The sequence below is a fragment of the Sander lucioperca genome, chromosome 22, assembly GCF_008315115.2.
Source record: "Sander lucioperca isolate FBNREF2018 chromosome 22, SLUC_FBN_1.2, whole genome shotgun sequence".
Lineage (NCBI taxonomy): Eukaryota > Metazoa > Chordata > Actinopteri > Perciformes > Percidae > Sander > Sander lucioperca.
This window is the reverse complement of record NC_050194.1, coordinates 17,658,953-17,682,044: the sequence shown is the minus strand read 5'-3', so window position 1 is coordinate 17,682,044 and position 23,092 is coordinate 17,658,953. Positions and strand designations below refer to the sequence as shown.

Genomic DNA, 23,092 nt, shown 5'->3' with positions numbered 1-23,092 from the left:
GATTTAATCAGCGTAGTGTGGCTGAGCGACTGGAAAAAGACAGGATTGGAATCTGTAGAAACCATTAACATAAAGCATCTCTGTCCCCTCCTCTCACTGGCTGCTACATGGCTTCTCTGCTCCCTTAAAAAAAAGTTTTGGGCACCATCTTGATCCATAAAGATCAGTTCTGCAGCTTGAAGCCAGATGATATATAACTTAGATTGCTTTGCTACTGGCCAACCTGGCAGGCGGCAGACTGGGTGGGTGGATGGTCTTCAAAAAATGGCAGTGCATGTTAAAAAAAACATACATATGCTGGTTAGGTTCATGCAACCTGGAGGAATATAAAAGAAATGGGTTCATACAGTATACTATATAATTACATACACATATTATATGTTCACATATATACACGTAATTATAATATATTTCACCTTTCTAATCAGACAGCTTCACACAGACGTTAACAGAAGCAAAATTGAGATATAAAATAGTTTTATAGAAGACAAAAATAAAGAGTGTGGTGATATGAGCTTTCACTTGTAAAGGAAGAGTTAGCCAAGAGAGCTAGGAGAGCCAAGAGAGCTAGGAAGATTCAAAAACACCAGGAGATAACCGCTCCACTCAATTACGCGCATTATAAATGCTGATATGAGCCAATTCGAGAGTTGCATTAAAGACCAGAACATTTTCACAAAATACATTTTATCCCTTTAGCAGATCTGTTTATAGGCGCTAAAGTCTCCTTTGATGTATTCAAAGACTAGATGTCATAAAGGCTGGTAAAAGTGGTCCGTGGTAATGAATGTTGTTACCCAGATGTAAGTTACGTAGGTTGATATTATGTGGCAGTGACCCAAACGTGTGGATGAAAGAATTATTCTTTTCATTTTCAGATCAGAAATGGAAAATAAGTCAATGTTCAGGTTGAGCTGTTTTTCTTGCACATTTGAGAAAATTCATTAAGTAATTTCAGGGTACAAATTGTGCTCTAATTTGTGTAAACAAAATTATCGAAGAACTGAGTTTAAGTAAGACTTAGACTAATGAAGGTTTAGTGAGATTTGACAGTATAGAGATGAATCTGACAAGCAGAGTCTGAGATGTCCTGAAATGGGAATGGTACAGGTTATTAACCTTTTTGAGTCATGTACCGGCGTGGTGGCGTCAGAGGAGAAGCCGGACTACTGCATCTTATTGAAGATGAAAACCATTGTACTTGTATGTGTGCCTTTGTGTCCATGTAAGACAAATATCCACAGAGAGGAACAAACGGTAATAAAAAATGCTTTAAGATAAAACTTAAGTGTTTCATTTAAATATCTTAAAGTATGGCATCTGTTAGCTTTGGCAACAAAATGTCATCCTGGATGGAATGTAGTTCCAGAAATTGCAGTTTGGCCCTGGTTTGTAATGAACCTATCCTGAAAATCAGTATGTGTACTTGACTTTGAGTTGTCTGTACGTTGAGTCTAGGAGCCATGTGTAGGCTGCCTGTCCACTCTAGACAGGTCGGGGTTTGGTTTAGGATTTGGGTGGGAGGTGTTCTTCCAGAATCGGATGAATGGCTTCTTGTGCAAACCTGGGTGGGAAGGGCCAATATGGATTGGCCTTTTTACCTCGGCAACCCCATCAGCTGGTAATTGGCACCATATGTCAAGCAGACGGACCTCTCTATAATGTGCACTTCTAAGTTCAGTCCTCACCCACATGAGCCTGCAGAAAGGTTGACCTTCAGCACTTGTCTGCCACCATTCAGGGATTAAACTGTGGTACTCCCTCCAAAATCCATGTTAACTTTGCTTTATGGATGGACCCATACTTGATTTTTTTTTTTTTTTTTTTTTTAAATATCAGTTTAATTTTTAATTTAACAATTTAAATGAGTAGAACAAAAATATATAGTTTGTAAGTGATTATAAAAAAAAAAAATGAAGTTTATACAGAGGTACAGTAGTTTGTATTGGCATATTCATTTTCTGTATTCATCAGCTATCTTTTAGTGACTGCCTCCGCTGCAGTTTCAACATGCTCAGCTGACTGACTGGCTGCCAGTAAGTGAGTGGATTGGTGCAAACGGTGCCCAACACACTCCGAACCGTCTGATGTTTTTGTCGCTGCCTTTGTAGTGTAAGGGGCAAAATGAAAATCGGGTCAATGGGATGTCAATTCTTGTCACACACATGGAAAACAGCCAGACATGGACAGAAAGCTCTAGTGCCCTCAAACCTCTGGTGAGCAAAATGTCAGGGTCATTCAATCACTAAATAGCTAGTGTTATTGGTTTATCAAATCGGTCAGTCGTGTGTGTGTGTGTGTGTGTGTGTGTGTGTGTGTGTGTGTGTGTGTGTGTGTGTGTCTGTCTCAAGGCAGAGGTGGGGGTGATTTTGGACTTTAAATATGACTGTTTGTAGGACTTATGATTTCCAACATGTGGAACCCTTTTAAACCAAACCTTATGACACTCTGTATCCCTGTTTACACAAGACATGGGCATGGCACAGAGAGTATGTCTCATAAGTGGTTGGTGTTTATCTTTAATACACCTACACCTTGCAGGCTGTGACGCTTATCCGGGGATTATTGTGAACTTTTTCCTGAACTTGGTCTGCCGCTGGACTGACGCGTTTGAATTAAATGGCAGAGACTGAAACAGTTGCCTGAGATAATATTATGTCACTCACAGTCCATTTATTTGGTTTCTGCAAAGCATTTCTCTTTGGAAAATGCAAATAAAATCAATTTTAGTTTCATAGAGATTGTTACATAGAACTAAAGCTTTGATTGTCTGAAGTACTTTTACCTTCAAAAAGGAGATGGAATAAAGCTTAAATCCAATGTACTAGTACTAGTAGTTTACATCAGCCTTCTCTTACTTACAAACAAGAAAAACTAGTTTGGCTGTACATGTGTTAAGACAAAGCCAGTAACAAATAAAATGCATCAAAATATATACATTTTAAGTCAACAAATGTAAGCATTTAAACTAATAGTTTGACATTTTAGGCACTTTTTCGCCTTCTTAACGAGGTAGATGATACCACTCATGTCTGTGTGCTACATATGAAGCTTGAGGCGATGAGCTTAGCTTAGCATAAAGACTGGCAGCAGGGGGAAACAACTAGCCTGACTCTGCCCAATAGTAACAAAATTGACCAGCCAGCATCTCTAAAGATAACAAAATGACACATTACATCTGTGTAAAAACGAGGTCCTTCTCCTGGATCAGAAATAGTCCAGCACATAACTGCCAGTTAAACCACAACTTGTGGTTTCAGACTGTTTTGTACATATCAACAAATGAGATGTAACATGTTAATTACTGAACTTTACAGGAGTTAGTATGCATATCTGTTTACCCTTAGACAGATCCAGGCTAGCAGTTTTTTTCTGTTTTAGTCTTTTTGCTAAGCTAAGCTAGTCATCTTTATATTGAAGGATAGATATGAGATTTTACATTTTTCCATTTAGGCATTTAACAGAAAGCTGTCACTACTCTCCTTACTGTTTGTGCAGTGACAACATCAACTTCTTTTAAACCACTTCTCTCATTTTCACGTTGTCCTCGCTTGGAGCTCTGCTCAGCCAACCAGCATTCCTTGACTCTCTCAACAACGGTATGTGGTCTGTGCTTGGCCAGCTTCCCATCTCACTCAGGGCCGAGCAGAGCCGAGGAGGTTCATCACCACATCTCAGCGGCTGGCTGAATTATGGCTTTCACCTTTGATAGCAAGCCAGAAATGACCAGTCCCCTCTTTTGTTCTAAAAGGCCAGGTGAGATGAGAGGATGCTGTAGTTCCCACTTTGATTTTCATCTCAATATGGCGAGAAATACATTGTTTTCTGGACTTTTTTTTGTTTGTCAAAAGTGGATGATGATTATCAGCACAGTACAGCATTGTCCTTGAACAAGAAACAATGAGATCCACGCAAATCCAAAGATTTCAAGGCGAGTCTCTTTTACATGAGGGAGAAATTTACTCACCACATCTTCCCCAACATTTCTGAGAGTACATGAGAGTCCGCTCTATCACACGTGGCTCAGTCAATGTAGACAGATGGCAGCCACAGAATTAGGGTTCTGCAGATTGTAGAGGTGTGAATTATGTAATTTTTTCAAACGTGTGTGTGTGTGTGTGTGTGTGTGTGTGTGTGTGTGTGTGTGTTTTATGAACTCAGTATGTGCACCGATGGCTGCCAGGCTTTGGCACTGTGAATTTTGAGGCTAAGAGATGAAATGCTGAAAGCCTCCTGGGGTAGCAGGGTGCACAGGGTGATCGGGTTCACCAGCGTTCACCTGCTCTGCCACTGTAGTCGATGTAAACTGAGAAACATTAGAGAAAGTGAGACGTGTGTATGCTTCCTTTCTGCTTCTGTGTCCTGGGAGAGTTGATAGACAACAGACAGCACATCCATTGTTTGCATAGGTGTAGTTTCTCCTCCGCTCTGCTGCAGATGCTTGGAAAACTGGGATCCAACCACGGCTGTTTGGGAACGGACAGGAAACCCCATACATTCCCCCTCTCTCTCTGTTGCGTCATTCAGCTCTGGAATGATCGTATTATGGTGCACTGTGCACATTTCAAATTACCCTGAGTGCTAGCCCACCTACTTGGTCAACTTTCATTATTCTCTGTGCAGCCCCCACAACGTATTTAATATGCTTCCCTGATATGCTGCAAACTGTGACCTGTTTTAGCCATCAAAAACACGGTAAGCCAGGCAGTCAAAATGCTCCTTACGATGCAGACAACAACCTGCTGCTAAGAACGTGTCTGAAGAACTGCTAACAGTTCATTGAGCAACACTACACCTCGCCCCCTGCTTGTTACTTTCTCTTAACTCCAATTGACATGTTATCCAATCCTGCACACACCTCACCCTCTGCCACACAGCTGGATGGCAGGCCTTTTACTTGATGCCTGGAAGTGCTCAAGGCTCTAAGCAATCAGAAAAAAACATCTTGACACTGACTCGCCACACTGATGAAAGCCTGTCTGCATTTACCTCAGTGCTGCTCGCAGCCTGTAATTGAAGAGCAACCTCAATTACCGGCCTTACTTTGTGAGAAGGGGCCTCTAATAGTGATGTTAGAGAGCTGCTTCCCCGCTGCACTCTGGATTTGTTCGGTTACATTAGCAACATTTTCATTTATGCATACATTTTTTGTGTGGGCTGACATTTCAGAATAATTTCAAATGAACTTGTGTCCAACATTGGCTTGCAAATGCTTTTTTCCCCTCTCCCTCCTGTAGAAAGTGATGCAGTCCTATGAGATAACTATTACCTTGTCTCTCGAATAACAATCAAAGGGATCATAGGAGTATCTCATACACTGGATAGTTGCACTGTTCTATTGTTTCTGACTATAGGGTTTTACCATGGAAATTCTAATTATTTAGTAATTATCATGAGATTAACCATGTAACTATAGTGTTTATTGATAAAAAAAACAGTGGAGTTTAAGGGTATTTGGGCAAAGTGGGAGTAAACAACTGTTGTAAATACTAGATTGACAGTTTTGGTAGATGGCTTACCGACTGAACTCCTTCCAAATGTCAAAACTACTATCTGCCGGTTTCTTCAGCAGAAGAGTTATTTAAAAGGCTGATTATGTAGTGTAAAAGTGATTATTCCGACCATATCGTGGACAGCTTGAAGTTGCCTATGTAAAAGTCACTTTGCCTCGCTGGTCAGATAACCGTGATCACCCACGTAGTTTAAATGACTAGGTATTGGAAGGTCTTTTAAGGCTGAGCTAGAGGGTGGTTCTGTTATCTGGTACAAGGTAAGTACAGGCATTTATGAGCAGGATAGTTGTAATTCATAACATGTGATTTCATCAAGTTGATATGTATACCTACACTTAGATGGGTTCATACAAGGTACATTACCACATGTAAACCTGCATTTAGCAATACTTTTAATGTTAACAGTGGCTCAAATGACTCTGTTTAACCCAACTCTGCATCTTTAAACAGCTTTTAGTCTCTTTTAACTCATTGTTTTGGTGCTGTGGCATATAGACCTTATGTTTGAGTCCATCTGGCTCTCTTTAACACGCTGCACACTGCAGTCCCTCGTCTCTACTGCTTTAGGTGTGATGGAAACCCATTTTACATTAAATTGTATAACTACTAAGGTTTGATCTACTAACTTACTGTGGTTGTTGCTTTTTACTAGCATGTGGTTGGAGGAAAGAAAGGGACAATGTGAATTGGTTGCTAAGAGCCTCATCTCTTGCTGTCTTGGTGTTTTTGTGTGTGTATTGTAACAGATTAGTGAAAGCTGTTGATGCGTGGCTCACAATATGTGATTGCTTCTGTGTCTGCACTTTAGAGGACACAGATCCTCTGTTGGTGCAGCTCAAGGCCTGAGGGAGAACAAGAGACAATGTTATGTTGGCGCTGAGCGGAAATAATGTCAATGCAGACGGGGGCGTTGAAGGTATATTGGAGAAACTCAGTGCAGGAATGACGATGTTGTATAAGCTGACAATAAGTTGGATTGGTGGTGTATTTCACTACACATGTCTCATTGTATGATAAAATAATAAGAAAAATTTGAGTGATTAATTGTGTTACACAATATGACGTGTAAATGTTGTGACTGTGTTAAATATTTCTTGGTGAAGTTGCTTCCTTCTGAACTTTAGTGTCATCATTCCTTTGTTCTGTTGCTTTGTTCATTAGCAGGATCAACACATGTCAGTGACGTGCGGTGGAGAGTTGGGCCATGTGCTATTGAACAAGTGATTTGTTTTTGGTTTGGACCTAGGCATCACAATTGTGACTTTCCTGTGAATTACTGCAATTAAATTAAATGGAACAAATGTGGCCTTCTCTTGTCTAATCAGTTGTAGCCTTGGTGAACATCTGTGCTGAAAGAAATTGGTTTAGTTGTGCCGACTTAATATACCAATAGAGCTTTGTTTACCTCTTTTCGCAGATCAAAAGTGGTAAAACGGAGAAGGAGTGTCAGCAGCTGCTGCTGAGGAGCTTGCAGTACCTGGAGCGCTACATTTACCTCATCCTCTTCAACACATACCTGCATCTAGAGAAGAAAGACTCCTGGCAGCGCTCCTTCACTCTCTGGATGGAACAGGTACAGGACTTCTGTTTTCTACTCTATTCTATCTTTTCTCTATTCTATCTCATGTCGATTTTCATATACATCTGCATTTTATATATATTAGTCTCGCTTTGCCAGACCTTCCTCACATGGATGCAGAGGAAGATCACACAGCATTCCGGGATAGGAGAAAAAACGTGCTCTGGTTTATTGGCATTTCTTTAAACCAGTCACAATCCTCATGGGCGCCATAAGCGCTGCATGGAGCCCAGGTGTGGCTGCAAAATAGCCTCTGGAAGAAACTTGTTTTGGTAGAACGTGTGTACGTTCAAAAGTTGTTTTAGTCGTGCAACAGAAAACTCAGGTTGATAGTCTAGCTAGCTGTCTGGATTTACCCTGCAGAGATCTGAGGAGCAGTTAACCATAGTCCTCATAAATCCACCGGAGTTTAGAATTCCAACATAAAGAAAGCGTTAGCTTAATGGAAATCCAGCCGAAAATAAGGACATACAGGGGATAAGGGACCGTATCTTTTTTTTCCTGTTTTCTCCACACTCACAGTTTGGGCACATTGTGAAGTGAACCGGTTACCAGAGTTTTATTTGGACGTTCCTCCAGGAATTTACAAGCTGGTTCTGGTTCTATTGTGGCGTGGTTCTTCACACACTGAACTTCATAACGTCTCGGCTCTGTGTTTTTGTTGGTACATTAATCGTTTAGCCAGCTGTGCTCCTACAGTAAAGTGGATAATTTATGTGCATTCCAAACAAATGAGTAGTCTGTAAGTTGTACACACACACACACACACACACACACACACACACACACACACACACACACACACACACACACACAATTAAAAATGTGCGTTGCAGTGTGTTAAACTCACATGGTGGTAAAAAAAATAAGCAGTTTGGCAAGTTGACAAAACACATTCAGTCTGATCAGCAGCGCACATGTGAATTTTAAATTTAAATAAATAATATATACATTATATGGTTTTGTTTACATGTCTTTGCATTTGGTTTTGATTAAAATGTGTTTTCTGTTTTGTTGTTATCCCAGCTTTAGCACAGAGGCACAGCAAAAAAAACACAGCCAAAAGCCTTGAATGTCTGAAAACTCATTGAATGAAAATCTCTTCCTTCTTTGTCCTTATTGAGGTGGAATAAACTCAACAGAAAAAACGCGGAATTCCAAAATAGTCTGGAACAATAGCTGTGAAAACAATTGTCACAGAAATATGCGCAGTCAATCAGGGCATATTCTTCCTGTTATGAATAGCAAATATATGTGGTGCATCAGGGTGACTCTAATGGCCCAGTTATTCCATGAGAAAATACAAGTGTGCACACAGGGAACAGGAACGCTCTACTGTAAAGCAGGCAACAGAAAACGTGTCATTATAACATAGTATTGTAATGTCATTCTCACTTTATTTCTGTGTTTTATCATTGAGGTAGACTTTTGTTTTTGTTGCTATTCCTTTCTGCCTTTCTTTTGTTTTTCCTTCTGACTTGAAACTGCCTTCTTTTGAGCAAAAACTCCGGCAATTTTACAGTAGTAGATATAGTCTGGTCCTAGTATTGGGATAATTTTCCTCATAGTGTTGTGATAGCAACTATGTTTGGCCACTTTAGGGCAGCGGAAACGAGTGGTGAACACATCACTGACATATCACTTTTTAAGTTGATATGGCAAACCTGTTAGCAATCAGTTGTTTATTTTAATATCCAACATTATGGATAAACATATCATTTAAGTGTTTATGGCCAGCTGATGAAATAGTTTGCTCTTTAGTAGCTAAGTGCTTTACTATGTTCACCAGCTAGTTACAAACTGTGTCTGTCTGCTCTGTTTGGTACTGAGCAGGTAGTGTACAGTGGGGTTTTAGAGCTCTTTTGATAAACAGCTGCCTGCTGCGGGAGAAAACGATGAACCAAAACATTAAATTCGCCAGACAATTCAACAATCAGCTGAAACTCACTATAAAGCTCTGTAAACCGAAGAGAGCTGCAGATTCAAGTGATTCTCTGTAGGTTCATCACTATGGGCTACATCTTTCACATTGTTATTTAATACATATTATTATTTAAAATATTGATTATAGCCACTTTAAATTAAACCTAAACTACCACACACCATTGTTACACACCTGAAAAAGTAATTTCTTCGATATGGTTTGAAACTTTACTAAAAAGTGAGCCCATAAAATGCAATAAGCTTTTACTGTGTAAAGACTGTCTTTTCATACCTCGTCTTTTCATACCGTAAAGTGTTTTTTGCACAAGCAAGTAGTGTATAGTCAATCCAACTTTTTTTTATTCTGAGTCCCTTAAGGTGCTGTTTTTGAAGACCTTATTTTGATAGCAAATTACACAATTTATTGTAAAATATTTCTAAGCCTAAATGACCATGATAGCCATGCTTTATAAATGCATATATATCATTATAGGCAAGTCAGTTTAATTGGCTGCTTAGTATAAATAATAATCAAAATGATCCATCTGTTAAATTTGCCCCTTCAAACCTCAGTGGTTAAAGCAGCGTTATCGACACAACAGGTATTGTGGCGCTCCACAGGTGTCTTGTGGTGCACTTTTGACTCCCAACTTCTGGCTATCTATTCGAACACCTGGGGCCATGTCTGAGCTGGACGATAAACACATCCTTTAGATGTGCCAGTGTAGTCTGCTCTCACCCCCCTGGCCACATTACACACACATGTACCCACTGGGAAGGTCTGGAGGGAAACAGGTGAGCAGGCCGGTATATCACAGCCATCCATCAACTGCACAGAGAGCATCATTCAGATGGCACAATAATATATCAAATAAGCCAATTTTCAGGCTATTTCAGGCTGTTATCTCTAGAAGGCTACACCTGCTTCAATGCACTGTGAGTCCTCTCTGAAATGGCAAACAAACTTGTGCAATTAATGTGAGATGCTACAGTAAATACTCAAATAAGAGCTGGTATTGAAGGGACAGCAGATCGCTAATAAAGGCGGGGCAAAAAACAACAACACATTGGTGGAATTGCCTTTAGCCTACTACAACAGTTCACATGGCACATTTAGTATACTGTCCATTCCACAGCACACATTCCATCATTGCAAAAACAGTCATCTTGTGCTCATCATTCCTGATTGATGCGAAGTTACTGTCAACCAAAATCAACACTTCAACTTTTAATGTGAAAATTCTGGAGGGGCTGTTGAGTTTCATTCATGGTAGCTAGGGCTGCAAGATATGAGGAAGATACACGATACGCGATAACATTGTTGAATATTGCGATAACGATATTACTTGCAATAAACAAACAGGTATTAAAGTGTGCTCAATTTTGCCTTTCTGCAGTTAAATTTAAAAGAAATAAAGGGAATTATTTTCAAACATTTTGTATTGAACAAATTGAACATTGAATGGAATATAAAAGGCATCACACAAAATAATAACAGGCTACATTTACATACATAAAGTGCAGTTTTCTACTGATATTTTCTTTCAACTAACACAAAAAATCTCTGAGCGGCTTTCGCTATATGTCGCAGCCTTTCACGATGTGTTTATTGCGCCAGTTGATATTGCGATGACAATAAAAAAGCGATATATTGTGTAGCCATAATGGTAGCTTAACATTGTTCGGGGAAAAAGGAAGAGTGAAACGCCTGATATGATTCTTGTTGTACTGATGAACTGAATTTATCAAGACAGCGTGTAAACATGGAGAAAAGTTTGAGTTTCCGTTAACTGCGTAATGGGGGGAAAAATTTGTAAGTAAAGACACTGTTCTCTTTGCTTCTGTGGTAAATGCAGGCTGTTATTAGAAAACCTACGGTAAACCTCAAAAGAGATTTTCATTTTTTTTGCTAGGAGTGAACCACAGCTTACAGTTTGGTTGCACTTTTTGAGCGTGCCGGCAACTTGTGGCACATTATAAAGTGACTTTCGCCACTGACTGAATGAAAGTTTAACAGCTAACTAGCTTGCTGACAGAGTCCTACACGCCCTAGCCACATACTACAGCTGATCAGACAATCACATCTCCATCATCAGCCACAGAGTACAGTGTTAATGTGCTGAAACTTCTGTGAAGAACTCATCACAATAGCAGCACTGTTCTACTTATGATCTAAAGTCACTTTGAATGGAGCTGCTGCATGAATCGAATCCAATTTCCTTGATGACTGCACATCTAACAGCATGATCAGCATGACTGTGGCGTGTCTCCGCCTGTAGCAAACAAACTGTATCTAAAGTTAGATGCTGTTTATACTCTGAATGTCAGTGGAAGCGGGTTTGAACTTGCAGCACTGACTTCATTAACAATTTGTTACTGTAGACTTTTTTATGCTTCATACATTTACAGTATGTGAAAGGTTAAAGAAATCCCAGGCACTCTAAAGGGTTATGATTTGAAAACGCATTTACTATCTAGTGGCTATATTAAGTCATAAAAAACAGCCATTTACAGTATGTGGTTGAAAATGAGAGCTTAGTGGGAGACGGGTAAGCGAGTTGACATTTAAGTCCCTGGCTTTGATTCAGTCATGGCATGAACCCTAAAGCAGAAACCTGCTGTGATATATATCGGCATGTGTTTTCTTTCTAAAGAAACTTCCTCAACCTCTCACATTGTTTGCTTGACAGGAGTTCTACCCAATAAAATCGATTTGAACCAGTCCAATTCTGCGATGGGAGACTCTCTTTGGCATTAGGGTTAGGATTAGGTGTCATTTTAAAGAAATCTTTGTTCTGATTGATTTCTGTGAGAGACTTACAGAATGGACAGCAGAAGATGTCAGCTATGACAGACACAAAGACGATTGACCATCTAAATATCTTGCTTTGTTTTGTTAGCTGTTCACTCTAATGATTATGTGCTGTGTTGTCTCCACTGTGTCCTTCAGATCCTTTGTCTTCACTTGTTGAAGTGACGATCACAAATCATTCCCACACTGTTTTCAAAATTAAAACTACGGTACAGTACAACAGACTTTAAATCAGGTCAGCTCACACAATGTTCCTCCAAAAATAATGATTCTCCAAAGCGTGGCATGATGTCACCTAGATACAAATGAAAACCATTCAGACTTTGAAACACTCCTTCCAGGACTAATTTTGTGTTTAAAGAACATGTAATTAAAAAGAGTAATCTCTAAAAGAAATGTCAAACATAAATATGTTGCAGGAAAGTCTGTCATTTTTTTAGCCCCATCACCATCAGTATTGTGATGCGTTCACTGGCCCAGTTGCAGCAGAATCTGGCAGCGGCTCAACCAATCTGACCCAACCAACCTGAAGGCATAAATCATTAGCCTATCACCAGTGACCGTGGCAGGATCATTAATGACAATTGCTACGCCAGGGGCAGCGGTCGGGGGTCATCCCCAGCACCGGTCATACATTTGAAGCCACGGGTTACACAACCTGCCAGATCTGAGCGGTACAGTCTGTCCTTCATCTGTGTGTGGGTGGATGCGTGGGGGTGGGTGGCTGCTAAAAGCAGAAGTGTTCCCAGTAATGCGGCCTCTGATCTATTTGGTCTTGATGCTTCTGTTCAGTCAGATTGTTTGAACACAGAAGCATGTGTTTTGTGTTGTTTCACTGCAGGATCAAAATGATGCAGCAGTACATATTCAGTACACATTTGAAGTTTACTGCCACGTTAGCGCCATTAGCCCATGTTGCCTCGTGGCCATGCAGTGAGATCAGAGCAGAAACATCAGAGGAGTTATTGGAATTGAAATCCATGTTTGCTAATCCAAAACGTGGCCCTTTACACAATGGCAGGACTTGTGTACAGTGCATACCATGAATGCCTGCAGGAGAGGTACCCTATCAGTCACTCCAGCTGTTTTGATGTATGGCACAGAGGCCTCCCTGTCCCCCTAAACAGGCCCGGTATGTGCAGCCTTTGAGATAGCCGACTGTGGGAAAGACCAGCGCCTCCTTGTTGCGCTGCTCCTCCTCAGCCGCTCCAGCCACCAAATGAGTATTGGCGTTTGTGATCTCTTCGATGCAGCATGAAAGGCATTGCCCCACGCTCTGCTTACTGTCACACATAAAGCTTGTCACCGCACACCAACAGCTTCAGGGCCGTAGCATGTGTGTTTGGTGGTCGTTGCTGTGAGGTTTAAAGGAATACTCCTCTGAAGATCAGTTGCAAAATTGTATCATAGTATTCACTGTTGATCCAGATGGTCATTGTTTTACCAGAAAATCACTACTTTCTGCAGAGCTTCGGAGCTACGAGATGGCATTAGCATTTAATGGAAGTGATGTATTTACTTCTGTGGTGAAGAATCTATGTTTGAAATATACTGAACATAAAGATGTGGATTTGAGTGGTGTGAGAAGTCTAGCGTCCTCTGCGAAGGGGGGAAGGATCCTCTGCGAGGGTCACTTTAGAGAGGGATTCAGTATTTCATTCACAAAAGACAGATTTTTGGTGTATTTTTATTTTTTTTTAAAGAAGAAGAATGAAGATGACAAAATGTGAACGCTCTCAGCTCTGACCCACAGAGATTGCATGCAGTCACTCTTTATTCTCTTCATCTCAACCTCCCCAGCATTCTTTTTCCTGTTTCAGGTTTTTCTCTCATGCCCTATTTAGACAGCTGGGCTGTGGAGTAGATGAGTCAGTTTAAGTACGCTGGCTAATAGCACAAATCCAATGTCCTCTTGGGAGTCCCATCCACTGACTAATAGTTCAGCTGCACCCACTCATTTGTTCCCACCAAAGCACTCATACAGCAGCCTGGCACCTGGCCAGGAACACGTCAAACACAAACATGAATGTGTTGAAAGATACATCAGTGCATGTATTTGCTCTAAAAATCTGAATTAAGACAGGACAATAGAAGCTGCATGATTACGTGTTCATAGTGAGACAGCTCACAGGACTGAGGGAAGGTTTAAACCAGTGTTGACTCTACAAATCAAAGGTTTTAGCGTAACACAATATCTGTAAGATTTGATTTTGCATGGTCAGCAAGTAGGTAATCTAGACCACATTCTGCGGTACCTTGTGTTGATTTCTGCACAAAGCTGGCCAGCTAAGCTATAATCATTGTTAGTGAAAGGGATATCTTGATACTATTATTCCTGGTCATTGTTCCATTATGTCCTCCTCAGCATTCAACCTGACAGTGCATTTTTAAAGTACTTCATACAGGATTACCTCACAGGCTGAAGAACATAACCACAGTAGAAATGTTTTAATTTTGTGTAGTTAGTATCCACAAACGATGTCCTTATTTAAACATCTCTCCTCTTGCACATTTCTCTCTACTCCTAATTTGCAGACTTCTTGACCGCCTGAGGCAAAGGGGGAGAGGTTAAATTGGCAAAGTGTTTGAGGCCACGTTACCTCCACTGAGTCATGCCCTGAACAACTTCTAGGGTCTTACAGGCGTGCTAACAGCTGGTCCTTCAAATGGGATTGTGATGTGAAAATCGATACATAGATCGATATAAATAATTAAATGTAACACACTCAGGACCTATTAGTCTCTTTTATGTTCTTTTATCAAATGTAGTGGCTGTCATGCACTGTTTCCCAAAGCCTCTCCTGCAGAGTAAACTAGGCAAGCTGTGGCACTTCTAATGGGGTATTCAATCTTTAAAGTTTTTGCAGGGAAGTCGGTTTCTGCCGGGTTTGTTAGCATTGTTTGTTAGCATTGTTTGTTCGGCTTTATGGCCAGATGTTTCTGGTTGTCCGCGGTGCTTCCCATCAGTCCTATGGTGTTTGACAGCCAAAGCAGACCATGAGTCAGCGTGACCTGCTGCTTAACACGAATGCTGAACTCTCTCTCTCTCTCTCTCTCTCTCTCTCTCTCTCTCTCTCTCTCTCTCTCTCTCTCTCTCTCTCTCTCTCTCTCTCTCTCTCTCTCTCGGGACATCTCGCCATGTTCCTCTCTGTCCTCAGTTGACGATAGGGAATGATATGTCTCCTTGACTATAATTTACCTACTGTAAGTTATACTGTAGTCTGTTGTGTATGTGCATTTTATACATGTATATGTTTTTATGTTTTACAACTGCTGCGACACAAATTGCCCTCTAGGACAAATAATAAATGTATTTGATTGATTGATTGATTGATGACTCAAAGAAAAACGGAATAACATACTGTTATCATGGTGTTCCCAGGCTGTCCTATTACTGCACTTAAGTACAATAGTCAGGTAGTTGGTTTTCAATTTTATGTTAATATGTACTTCTAGTCCACTACATTTCAGTGGTACTACAAAATCAAACGCAATCATTGCACACAAGGGTTTTTTTTATAAATATTCTTCAATGGTAAATGTTCTGAATTAATGTAGTTGTCTTTCATTCACCCATTCACAGACACACACACACACACACCCCCCATCCGGAACAATTGGGGTTCAGTGTCATGCTCAAGGACACTTCGACACATGGTGAAGTAATTTTCCCCAGTTAATGCATGACAGCTTATGATTATTGTATTGTGCAAAGAATGTGTTCGGCACACTCTTCATCTTGTCTACGTACTTAGTATTTTCACTTATTAAACAATAAACATGAAGAATATTTATATGAGCCTCCAGGTTTAGGATGATGTACTTTTTATTTAGCCCTGAGATAACCCTGATGACATCACTATGACATCATCCGGGTTATTTTTTCTGACTTTGGAAAGCTCGCTCCAAAGCCACAGATTTTCACAGGCTAAATAGTACTCTTTGTGGCAAGTAAACTAAACTTGATTTGTAAAATCCATGGAGTGCCCCTTTAAGTGCAATTTGCTTGTAATGGAGTTTTTTTTACATTGTGGTGTTTTTTTTTTTTTACTTGAGTAAAGGATCTGAATACTTCTTCAACCACTTCCTGTCATTTCCAAACCCGCATCAGATGCCTATTGTTCCAATGTAGCAGCTGCACATGTAAGAAACTGTCAGATAACATGCTTTAACTCTGAAAAAGTGGCGGTCAAAGCGTTTGTGTGGTCATGATGGACAAATTAAAAAAGAAGGCTGGCTGTGTTGACTGTTCATTAACATTTTGTGTGTTTCTGTGGTAGGTGGCTGCCAGAGCCGGAGTTTATGACATCCTCAACCAGCTGGGCTTCTCAGAGTTTGAAAACCCGAGGGACACGCCGCTGGCCAGACTGCGCTGCCGCTGGCAACAGCAAAACATGCAGTCACTTCCTTTCCGAGGGGAGTTCATCTGAGAGAGGATCACTGTGAATGCACCAAAACAGTACTGTGTTTTTCAGATTAAAAGACATTTACATTACCATTATTACGCCTTCTATATTTACCCATGTATAATGCATATTTTCACTTCATCTATTGTTTGTGCTATTGCTTTTTTATTTTATTTTTTTCAACACACTAGCGATGTTAACATTTGTTTTAGGTGTTTCAGTGTTGAATCTTAGCAGAATGTTGCTCCTATATTAGAAGTTGATATTTGTGCCTTTTTGTATGAATGGTAGAACATAGAATTTCAATTTACTAATATTTATGTTTATGTTACGTTTTTCAAATTAAGGTTTCTTTATGAGTTCTCACTTTTGAAGATGAGACAGCTTTTTAAAACGTCTGTTGGAACAAGCTGAGTTAAATACTGTTATGGAGGACACAAGCAAATTCCACTGTGTTGTCAACCAACAATTTTGGTTGTATGTCACAACTGTTTGCTGTTTTGCGTGACCTGATATTTTGCTTGAGCCCTGTCCTTTTCTTCTTAGCACGGCTGTCATCAGTGGCTGTGCATTTGTTCAACTTGAGGTTTTCCATTTTTCCCCCGTGTACATATGAAGGTTGTTATTTAAATGTGTCTGAGTTTCCTAAAGCCGATCAGAGTGGATGTTGTTGAGAGGAGATTTGCGCAATATGCTGTCGGTCAGAGGTTTTTTTTTAGAGTATAACACCAGTAATGTGTCAATCTGTTTCTTTTAACATTTATTTACACGTGTCATGAAACAGGTACTAACAGTACAGCATGTCAGGAATTTTTGTGTTGGTTTGATTTTACTTTAAAGTTGTAAATGTGTCTTTGTATTTGATGTGTAAACATTGAAGCAATGTTGCTTAAAAGTTGCAAACATATACTTTTTGTCTAATGTTTGAATGAAATGCTAACATCACTTCCTTAACATGATGTGAAAACCCAGGAATATTGTCCTTTTTTTTTATATTTCGCATTCTTCTTCCTTGTCAAAACGTGACGCCTACATTATCCACAATGCAACTTGACCACCAACAGTTTGGCCGGAGATTTGTCTGTGTTATGCTAGTAGTATTGCAAGTGACATTACTTGATAAATACACCATTTAACAACTGCAGCTCATGTTAGTGGCATCACCTGGAATGAGACAAGCGCTAGTTAAATTGCATTGTCAGCCAATCAGGGCAACACTTAGACCATTGTTTTTGTTGATTCAATGCCAATTATTGTTTGGCATGCCTACAGTACATTTCGGAAATACCTTGTCCTGTAGGGCATTTATTTAATTTCTAACACCTTTTATTTGTTTGATTATTTTGTTATTCTTTAATTTGCTAACATTTGTTTAGTTGTAACTTGTAGCTCAGAGTGTGCTTTAAAAACATGAATCCTGCCTTAAAACCAGAAAAATAAGCCAGAAAATAAATCCCTTCCTGCAGATGCCTCTCATTACCATGTTTTTTTTTCTTTTCTGTCAATGTGTCAAAACATTTGTGCTGTATATAATTGATTCAGACTAATTGAGCAAAAAGATAATGGAATGGACATTGAAATACCTTTTTTTGTTTGAGAGAATATTACAAACTTCGTTGTATGAGTTGATTACACAAAGTACATGTGCAGGTTGTAAAAACACCTAACTTCTTAGCCATGCTCTAAAGTTGATGTGTTTTTTTTCACACAGGCACTCTTAGAGGAAATGCATTAGCTTTTATTCACTGTATGTGCCATTTTCTTTTTTGGGGAAATAAAATAAATAATTTAAATAGATTAAATAGCCTGTGTCTACTTTTGGTGTAATTTTATTGTTGGCTTTTCTAAGGAGAAAAATGGAAATTTGGTAGGATTTTCTTACCATGGATATTTTGCACAAAACTCTGCTATGTGAAGTTTCCGACTCAGCGACAGAGCCAAATAATTGTCTCTTCCCTCCTTGGCTTCCTGTCTTTTTCCTCCTTATCTCGCCATCATCTTTTGCTCTAGATACGCACCGCTAAGAACCCGCTCGTATATCCGGACGGCCTCTTTTTCTTATGTCGGTGCCAACCTCGAAGCGCAGAGCAGGTTATGAGCATCGAGCAGCACACATTTACACAAAACAGATGATTCATTGTTGGGCTGAAATCTTAACATATCCCATATACAGTAATAAAGAGCTTAGATAGATCAAAAGACTAATCTGAGATGTCTTTTGATGTGGACAGGTAAGGTCTTAATTAAAAAAAAATATGTTCACCCTCACAAGAATGGAGGCCTGTGTGGGGATTAAAAGCCACCGGCTGCCACATCAGTGAAGCTCACTTGGCTTTGCTGGCCTGCTTTGAAAGGCTGATATCCCAGATCACTTCCCGTCTTGTAAGTGCATAGCAGGCTTATCTTTTTGGTGTGATAAAATCCTAACAACTTCCGTACTCCCAGACTATCCTGGATTATTGTAAATGGAAACCATGGACCAGATTGAAACACGCCTTTTATAGTTTGTTACACTTGTTTCCTTTCCACATCGTCTCAGTTTATGGACTATTTTATCCCTCTATTTTAGGGGTCTGGGAGATATAAATGCACAGCAACACGAACACACACTTCTGTATAGCACAGTGTCTGTTTCTCTTAACTCTACCAACAGAGACAAATTGGATGATATAGCGGCCCCTCGCCTTTGAAATCCTTTCCAGACTCATTGAGATACTCCCCAATGTGAAACTCAAGCTAGCGGTTCTGAAGGATCCCGAGATTACGGCGGACAAAGAGCGGCATTGAGAGGTGAGCAGCGAGAGGGGATGTAATGAACTTCATGTGAAAAGCTTCCCTCTGCAGTTGAGAGAGCTGCTCAGGAGAGCAGGCATGGTGCCGGGGCAAGGGGTGCATGTGTGCGCCGCCGTCCTCTTTGATTGTTCTTGTGTGGATAAAGGCAGCATTACAAACACCTCAGAGACTCAAGTGTGCTTGCTGGGATTTGATCAATATTAGCAAGATGGTGAAAATCTTTGAAGGGATGTTCTTAAACCTGCATTGGCAGATACACCTCTAGGCCTTCATTTACTGTGGGCAATAATGCACAATCCCTGATAGGCCAGGTATTACACACCCCACTGAGCAAGGTAATGAAAAGTCTCAGCTGGCAGGATAAAAAAAATACTGATTGAATTAATAAAAAAACTCTTAAATTTTCTTTTTTTTCCCTCCTCCATTCGATCTTTTGGAATATAGAGTTTTGCTGTGTAGAGACCCTGGTTCCAAGTGCGGTTTATCTTGTTGTGTAAACTGGATTTAAGCTACATAACAAAGTACTAAAGTGGAGCCACTGATGATTATTGTGTCATACAATTAGAAATGCTTCCAATAAGGCTGCACATCAATATTAATGTGTTATTTAAATGGACATTATGATTAGAGAACTTAAATCTGCATGTGAATAGGGATTTGTGTCAAAATATACATTTGGACGGAAAATCACGCTGATGCTGGCTGATGGAGACTTATTTTTAGAGACAACTTAAATCTGAATTAATATTAAGCTTTGTAAAAAGATGGATCATGCAAGAGTGAGTCAGACCAGAACTAGATTTAGGGACTTGACTGCTCTGAGACTCAACTTATTTAAGAACTGACTTCCAAACCAGTTGACTTGAGACTTCAAAAGTAAAAATTACTCAAGTTTTAAACTGATTGAGTCCTGAAAAAGACTTGCATGGAAAGGACTTGTGGCCGGTTTCACAATGGGACTTTGATTATGTTTTAGAGCAAACCAACAGTCAGACTTCAGTGATACCCAAATTAACCTGTTTCACAACGCTGTCTAGTTCTTGGCTATCTTAAATAGGAGAAACTTGCAATGAATTAAGATTTTTTTCAAACTAAAAAACACGGCTGCTCTGTTCATTCTGACAGAACATGTTAAAGAATTCAACATTTTTGAGGACAGGAAAAAGTGTAACAATACAACAAAACTTCCAGTAACATAAAATCTCAGTTGAGACGTGTAGCAGAGCTGAGATGCTTCCTAATGTAGTGATAGAGTAATCAGTAGAGTAATCAGTGTTTACGCTAACTCGTCAAGCTCTGGATAGTTTCCGACAATGTCGCCACAGCTGGATATTTCCAATTGGCTACTCCGGTCTCTAAACCCTCTCTCCCTTCTCATTGCTCGCTCTATAACATTGTTAGCAAACCATAAATTATGAGCCATGTCATTTGGTGCCACTGGTCAGCAGGTGTCATTGATTGTTACCATGGAAATAATGCTTTTAGTTCTGAGTTAGCTTTGTGTCAGGTAGCTGACCTTTTACGCTTAAAATAAATCTGTGTTCATTTTTGTGAAACTGTCTAACTTGTATTCGGCTAACAGGGCTCTTGATCTCAGCTATGTGAACAACACTGTTAATTACAATTTGAAATGTGCAGATGAAGTGTCAGTATTTAGACCTCAAAGACAGCAACTTCATAAAGACTTGTGACTTCAACTTGCTCTGACCAACACAAGACTTGACTTGGACTTGCTCCCCAAAACTACTCTGAGTCAGATTGATGACCACAGTCATGTCTATTCATGTAAATGTCAATAAAGCATGTTTAAAAACAAATGGGTTGACCAAAGTGCTTTACAAGTTTAATCATGCATCACAAAAATAATCTAAATTTATTTGTGATCAGGATGTATGGAGTTATGGCAGATTAGGTCAAAGACGCCACAGCTGCAAGAACTTGGTAGCCAATTATAGGAAAACAGTCACGTAAATGTGTGTATTAAGCCCTGAATTACACGTGTTTCAGTGTACCAAATGGTGATAATTGGCTAAAATGTGTTTGAGGAGTGAGGAAATTACTGACACATTGAACCAAGGAATCCAGGGAAAACATCAACTACATACATCTCGTGAATCAAAATTAGGTAAAGTGTTATTTGTTGTATAGCTAATTATAAATGACCACATGGTGGCGATACTGTTATGGATCTACACCAAAACCTAATTCATTGTTCCTCGGCCTAAACATGGCCGCAGTAAATAACCATGTATTAAGAGAACTAGTTAGTACGGATGTATAAATTGGCTAGTGACTACTAAATGGACCTTGTGGTGCGATTCTTGTGTTAAGTGCTGTTTCCAAGGTCAAGCATCTCACGTCTGAAAACTATACCAACATCTACAAGACTAGCCACAAGGTAAAAATATGACTTACCTTAGATTTTATTGTATTTAAGTTTCAGAATAATTCACACATTTTCTACTCTTTTTACAAACACAAACATGGTCAAAACCTGAAGAAATGTTTGTGCACAACTAAATAATATGTCAACAACAGCATAATAATAATAAGCATTTTACTTGAGCTAGCGACATGATGCTAACGTAACTTAACAAACTCATTGACATGCTAACGCCATTAGCGTCATAACGTTTTTATGTTTGTTGTTGCAGAAAACAACAGCTTTAAGGTACGTACTTAAGGTAAGTGAATAACTAATATTATTTTGTATTCACATACGTATGTTCTTTAGGGACTCAAAGAGAAATAGCCTAAACAAGAGGAAAACAACAGTAAGCTCTCTTGGTGCAGAGCAAAAATACTCTAAGTAAGAAGGGACAAAAGGTACAAACAGTCTCTCCCTAAAAGGAACAGTTACACATTAAATATCCAATAATGTTTGTTTTTTGAGGCCGTTTTACCTGGTTGGTAATCCAAGAGTTAAAGTATAGTTTAATAGCTTAAACATTAGCGTTGTCACATTACAAGCCTTTATTTTTCATCAGTGATTTGTTAGTTTTGGAAGGCGCAGGAAATAAATGTCCTATGGCGTCAGATCAGAAAATACTTGTGTGTCATACTAAAGAACATGAACAAAGCCAGTAGTGTGTCATTTAATTTGGAGGACTTCTTAGACAAGGTGAATTGTCCTGAAGTGGGACTTTTTTGCAGTTCAGACTTCTGTAACATATTCCGATGTGAAGCCAATACATTAAATCCACATCCAATACCATTTAAAAAAAAAACAGGCTGTGTCCTAATCAAATCAAAAGAGAAAATGCAGATAACACATTCACACAAGAAATTATAGACATATTAGTGCTCTTAGCACAAATTGTCTGAAAAAATCTGCAGCTTCCTAATGTGGGACAGTTGAAAATTCTATGATTAAAGGCCAAAATCACATTGAGTCATGTAGAATAGTAAAAAAAATAAGTTAGTTCGTAATTCTCTTGATTATGGATTGATGATGCATGATAATTGAATATCATCAAACATGGTGTCCACTTGAGTTATCTTGGAGAAAGTGGCCATTGCTTTTTTATCCTGCGCTGGAGAGTAGATTTAGGGACATTTTAGCCCTGGCCAACAGTTTTCGCTGAGGGACAATCTGCCTATACTCCTCTATGACTCCTTTCATCCTGTCCTACCTCCACTGATTTAGTTTCGTTCTCTTATCCTTTCCCTAATTCTTCCTCTCGCTCACTTTTTTTTCATTTTAAGACACCTACTTCCTTCACACACACACACACACACACACACACACACACACACACACACACACACACACACAACCACAAAAGATTCCAATGACCTTAAACATCTGTAGTAACAGCATTCTTATATTGCATAACAACACTAAAAACCTGTAAATAACCATTTTTGTCCCCCAAACCATGCCCCACCACACATTTTGGACTAACTTTACCACTGTCCCACATTAGGCTAATCATACTGTACCACTTTTCGAAACCACATTTCCTAAAGTGGGACACCAGGAAATTTGATAAAAACATAAAATATATAGTCTATGCATACAAAGTTATATTATTTTTTGATGGGAAAGCATTGCATAAGCACACAG

General features: G+C 39.5%; 1 protein-coding gene across 3 annotated transcripts in view; it reads left to right on the top strand.

Moving 5' to 3' along the window:
* The window catches only part of pald1a (phosphatase domain containing paladin 1a), a 52,204-nt gene extending 34,174 nt beyond the window's left edge, over positions 1-18,030 (top strand). For all 3 annotated transcript variants that reach the window (XM_031315608.2, XM_031315609.2, XM_031315607.2), the window contains 2 exons: positions 6,931-7,086; positions 16,108-18,030. In XM_031315608.2, coding sequence (XP_031171468.1) covers positions 6,931-7,086; positions 16,108-16,257 — 306 coding nt within the window. In that variant the 3' untranslated portion in view covers positions 16,258-18,030. The remainder of the gene's footprint in view (positions 1-6,930; positions 7,087-16,107) is intronic.
* Positions 18,031-23,092: the final 5,062 nt, after the last annotated feature.